Source organism: Volvox carteri, assembly GCF_000143455.1.
Source record: "Volvox carteri f. nagariensis unplaced genomic scaffold VOLCAscaffold_78, whole genome shotgun sequence".
Taxonomy (NCBI): domain Eukaryota; kingdom Viridiplantae; phylum Chlorophyta; class Chlorophyceae; order Chlamydomonadales; family Volvocaceae; genus Volvox; species Volvox carteri.
In genome coordinates, this window is record NW_003307621.1 from 430,786 (window position 1) to 436,245 (window position 5,460).

Genomic DNA, 5,460 nt, shown 5'->3' on the forward strand with positions numbered 1-5,460 from the left:
ACTTTTTGTTCCAAACAGTGCCAGAACTATCTATGCATGTGCATGAAGCGTGCGCACATGAACGAAAACGCGCCAACGCAGTGTGTGCCTCTTGGTCTATGAGGGGAGTTGTAACTTATCGGGGGGGTCTGGGGGGGGCGTAGCCCCCCCCAGCGCCCCACTCTTAAGGAATACATAACGGCGACGCTAGCAACTTTGTTACTTAGGTTGGAATAAATTGAGACCCCCCCTAAATGAAAAAAAAATCACTGGGAGCAGGCGTACCTTGACCTGCTGCGCCACGTCCTAGAGTGCGGCGAGCCGCGGGAAGACCGCACCGGTACGGGCACGCTGTCCGTGTTCGGCAGGCAGCTGCGGTTCGACATCTCGGACTGCGTGCCGGTGCTGACCACCAAAAAGGTTGCGTGGCAAAAGGTCATCCAGGAGCTGCTGTGGTTCATGCGCGGCGACACGGACGCAGCGATCCTGCAGCGCGACGGCGTACGCGTGTGGGACGGCAACAGCTCGCGCGCGTTCTTGGACGCGCGCGGCCTGCGCCACCTGCCAGAGGGCGACATTGGCGCGGGCTACGGCCACCAGTGGCGCCGCTTCGGCTCGCCGTACGTGGACTGCAAGACGCCGCCCCGGCAGGGGGCCGAGGCAGGGGGCGTCGACCAGCTGCAGTTTGTGCTCGACGAGCTGCGGCGCAACCCCAGCAGCCGCCGCATCTTCATGTCCGCCTGGAACCCGTGCGACCTGGACAAGATGGCGCTGCCGCCCTGCCACGTCTCCGCGCAGTTCTACGCCGACCGCGCCGGCGGCCTGAGCTGCCACATGTACCAGCGCAGCGTGGACGTGTTCCTCGGCTTCCCCTGGAACATCCTGTCGTACTCGGTCCTCACGTACATCCTCGCGGCCAAGGCGGGCCTCAAGCCCAAGGAGCTCATCATCTCGACGGGCGACACGCACATCTACGCCAACCACGTCGGCCAAGTGAGGACGCAGCTTGCACGCCAGCCGTTTGCGTGGCCCCGGCTGGAGCTGTCGCCCGCGGTCGCCGCCAAGGCGTTCGAGGACATAACCCTCGAGGACTTTCGCATGGTAGGCTACACCAGTCACCCGTACATCCGGGCGGACATGAGCGTGTGACAGCATGGCGCGGAGGACGGACGAGCAGAGGCGAGAAAAGTGTGACAGTAATACCCCCGTGCATGCCCGCTGGTGTGGGGCTGCGCAGCCGCCAACCTCGAGGCCCGATGGCAGATGCTCAGAGCGAGCATCCGGTACCGGCTGTGCGCCGCCCCCCAACCCCCCACCCACCCACACACACGGGGACAGGTTGCGACTGGCTGGCGTCGTCGCACTTTGGGTTAGCCCCAACTTGAGAGAACAGCCTGGGGTCGAAGGCTTCCATTCTCGGTCTCCATTCTCGACATAACCCGGGTGTAGTGGAACACGTGCGGGCGCGCCACGCAGTGGATGCTGGGGCTTTTCGCCCTGCATATGGGCATCGGTGGCCTTACACTCCGGAGCCAGCGAAAAATGGTACACTCCATTTTACGTTCAGAATGACTGGAATGAATGACACATGCCAGCTCTGTGTGATATCCCGCGGCGCGCCAGAGAAAAAGTACAGAGACAGCTCGGCCTGGGCGAGACACTGACACTGCAGAGGGGCGAGCGCGCGAGCGCGCTCGAGCCTGCCGACGTGTTGCGTAACGCTTTTTTACGCGTTTCGCGTGGGCGGGGGGAGTGTGTCCACGCCTGACCTAGAAAGACCACCTCACCCAATCATTTTTCCTATCCTACTCATTCTCTGCCTGTTGTGCACCCCGGTATCAAGCCAGAGTTCCCGCTGCTGTGGCCGACCGCAGCAGCCTCTCGCGCAGAGTGGCAGAGATCTCGGGTCGTGCAGCAGCCTGCAGTATAGTATCCCTGTGGGCCTCTCTGATGAACGCCGCCAATGCCCTCCCCTTGGCGTGCTCACTGGCCTCGTCGCGCAGCGCCTCCCACTCGTCTGGATCGATGAAGTGGCGACGGCTGCGGTAGCCGTGGTGGTAGTGGCCGTGGTGGTACCCGTCATCGTCCAGGATCGCGCGCATGCACTCATCCACCAGCCGACTGTACGGTGTGTATGTAAACAGGAACCACATGTCACCCATGATGTCCACGACCCGGCCGCTGCCGCTGCTGCCGCCGCCGTGGAGCACAAAATCACGGCACATCCTTGAATCGTGGCGCAGCTGCAGGCCTCGGGCGTGCAGGGCCTCCTCCAGCTCCATGTACCGGGCTGCGTACGCTCGCAGCGTCTCCACGACGTCCCGCGCCTCTCCCTTGCCATCGACGACGTACTGGGCGTACGGGCAGTAGTGCTGCTGCTGCGCGTGTGATGGAGCCGAAGTTATCAGCTCGTGCACACGCTGAAGAACGGCGGTGTTGAAGCTGGCGCCCAGCAGCGCGTCGAGTCGCCTGTACCTGGCATCCCGCCTGGCCATCTCCGCGGCAGCGCGCGCGCTCCTGGCCTGGGCGCAGCGCCTCTTGGAGTCCTCGAACGCCTCCCTGGAGCCCCACTTGGCGAGCACCGCGCGCGCGAGCTCAGCTGCGGGGAAGAGGCGCATGCTCGGCCCGCGGGCGCGGTGCGGATTGGCGCGGAGTATCTGGTGCGGCTCCAGAGCGACGAGGTCCTTCTTGGTGAGGCCGTACATCTCGCTGGCCTGGGACGCCGCGCGCATCACCCGCGGCGCGGCCTTGATGGCGAGCCGCTCCTCGGCGGACAGGCGGCACACGCTGGCACGCGCCAAATCCTCCTCCTGCTGCTGTTGCTGCTTCTGCACAGCGAGCCGGTAATCCGCCTCGTCCCTGAGGAACTTGGCCGTCACAGCCTCTCGCATCTGACTCAGCGTGACACGGCCGCACGTGCTGACGCCTCGCTCTCGGCAGAGCAGACACAGCTCGGCCTGCCGCATGCGACCCAGGTTCTCCGGCGGCGGATGTGGCGGCGGCGGCTGTTGTTGTTCTTGTTGCTGTTGTTCTTCCGCAGAGGTTCTCCTCCGCCGCCCCTCGCCATCCAGCAGCAGCTCTTCTTGCAGCGCCTGCGCCAGCAGCGCCGCGCTCCGGTTGCAGGTGAGCGCGAGGGCAGCGGCAGTCCTGGCCACATCCGCGCGAAAGACCCAGACGTCGTCTACTGCGCTCTTGTCCATCAGGGCGGACGCGATCAGCTTCAGGACGTCCGGCGGCATGTGCTCCAGGGACGTCGTTCCTACTACTTCATCGTCTCTGCCTCTTCTGCCACCATCATCCATGGTTTCTGGAGGGTTTGGAGGGTTTGGAGGGGGGGGGGGGATGTGAGCGTGTGTGCGTGGCACAAACACAGCGTCCTTTTATGTACTTTTGCCACTACTCTTCTACCTCTCTGCACGAGAGAGTGTACCATGATCAGAGTCTCTTCTTGCTGAGTCATCTGATGACTCTCACTCATACACTCGGTCTCAAATGATTGTGGGGCGCCGCTTGTGTGTGTGTGTGCACCGCCCTCCCAGTACCCGAATCGGTATGTAAAAACTCATCATGCCGCCACTGAAGCGGTCGTGTGTGTGTGTGTGTGTGTGTGTGTGTGTGTGCGGTAAAAAAAACACGACAGCCTCTCTCTCTCTCTCTGTCTGCTGCTCTACCTCTGCCCTCTCTACCGCAACCTCAGCAAATCCGCCCTTCTTGCAGAGAGTACTCCCACATGGTGGATCTGCGGCTGTCGAGATTTAGGCGCCCTCTGTCAGAACTCTGGGGGCAGCGGAGGATTGCTGGTCTCCGTTTTCACTTTTCTCGTGCGGCAGGTTTGCCCCGGTCCAACTTTTGCGTGTCTAACTAAACATGTATGTTTGCTCAATTTGGCCTTGGTGGTGTGGCTCTGCGCCGCTGCCACCTGAGGTCCGCACATGCTGCATCACAGGGCTCGTATGTTGTCAGAGACACTTACATGTGGCTGGGTCCATGTCCCTCCACCCGCATGGATGCATTTGACAAAGCCCAGATTTGCGAGCAGCTTAAACGGCCCGCAATCGCAGACACTACAAGCCGTGCGCAAAACGGATCAGGGTGACGCGCATGCGGACACCATGCTTGTCGCAAGGCCGCTCACCGACCCCGACCCCGTGTGTCGTCTCGCTGTCTCGCTGGGCCCCGCTCTGGTTCTCTCTTCCGCCGCCGCACATGGGGACGGCCTTCTCCAAGGCCATCGCGAAGAGCTGGAGCTCGCACCGGTCGTGGAGCCGGCGTAGGCGCGAGATGCTGCGAGTCACCCGCCAGGGTGCCTGGAACTCGAGCAGCAGCCTCTCCTCCTTGTCGTGGATGCTGACCAGGAGGCCGAACTCGTCGCCCTCGAGCTCCGGCTCGTCCTCGTACGCACAGGCTGTCCCATAGAGCTCCTCCTGGGCCGCACGGAACGACTCGATGACAAGCCTCCTAGAGCAGAGCGACACGGCGCCTTCCATGGCAGAAAACTCTCCCAGGTGCTCGTCAGGCCCGCACGCTGTGTCCCAGTCTCTGGGCGACACTGCCTGCAGCAGCATGCTGGGCTTCAGGGCCGTCGGTACAGGAATGGCGCGGCGACGCAGCAATGAGCGCGATTCGAGAACGACTGACAGGCGCGATCCTTTCTTGGGATAAATGCCAGAGAGCAGAGGTGAGAAGACGCAGTACAAAACGACAAAAAACGTCTTTTTCGCGCGTGCGAGTTGACGGTTGCAAGCTGACAGTTGGGAGTTGCGGACAGGACATTCAGCACACCCCTTCCACACACACACACACACACACACAAACTGAAGCACCCTCGCTTGAAGGGGAAACGCAGAGAGCAGAACGGATGCCGGGCTTCCGAGCTCATTCTGCTCCGACGCTCGCTCTTCTTTTACAGTGCGGCTTTGCTGTGCAGCAGCCCCGCTGCCCCCGGCCCAGCTCCTGCGCCCGCCATCCCCAGCCGCCTGCCCCGCACCAGCCACTGCACGCAGCACGCGACGGCGGGGCTGCACGCGGCCACGTCGAGCTGCTCCAGCGCCGCGGGGTCCGCGCCGCCCTTCTCCAGCAGCGCAAGCAGCGGCTGCGGCGTCGGCGCGCGCACGGCGGCCGGCAGCAGCGCCGTCGCAGCACCGGCGAGCCCGGCCGCCTTGCCCGCCTGCCGGGCGGCCGCGAGGGTGTCGAGGATGCAGTACAGGGCTGCGTGCCGGCCCAGCTGCAGCGCCAGCTCCAGCGCCGTGCTGCCGGCCGCCCGGGTGCAGTAGAACTCGGCTGCGGGCAGGTGGTGCAGGAGCACGGCGACCATGCCGCGCCCGTCATGCGCGTCGGTGTCGTCGTCCAGATCCTCCGCCGCCACCGCCACCGAGGAGGAGGCGGCGGAGGATCTGGACGACGACGGCGACGACCAGGGCGAGGCCGACGACGGCGACGACATCGGCGGCGGCGACGCCGACCACGCCGCGATGGCCACGT

General features: G+C 63.9%; 2 protein-coding genes across 2 annotated transcripts in view; one reads left to right on the plus strand and one right to left on the minus strand.

Moving 5' to 3' along the window:
• Positions 1 to 243: 243 nt before the first annotated feature.
• VOLCADRAFT_68527 (uncharacterized protein) lies at positions 244 to 1,128 on the plus strand (the record flags this gene model as incomplete). The annotated part of the gene is made up of 1 exon (XM_002957703.1): positions 244 to 1,128. A coding segment is annotated over one exon (885 nt), but the record flags the coding sequence as incomplete, so codon positions are not given.
• A 2,325-nt stretch (positions 1,129 to 3,453) lies between these two features.
• cyc33 (guanylyl and adenylyl cyclase family member) overlaps positions 3,454 to 5,460 on the minus strand; it is a gene marked incomplete at both ends in the record, with an annotated part of 50,007 nt that continues 48,000 nt past the window's right edge. Inside the window, one exon of the mRNA XM_002957730.1 lies at positions 3,454 to 3,641. Coding sequence (XP_002957776.1) covers positions 3,454 to 3,641 — 188 coding nt within the window. The remainder of the gene's footprint in view (positions 3,642 to 5,460) is intronic.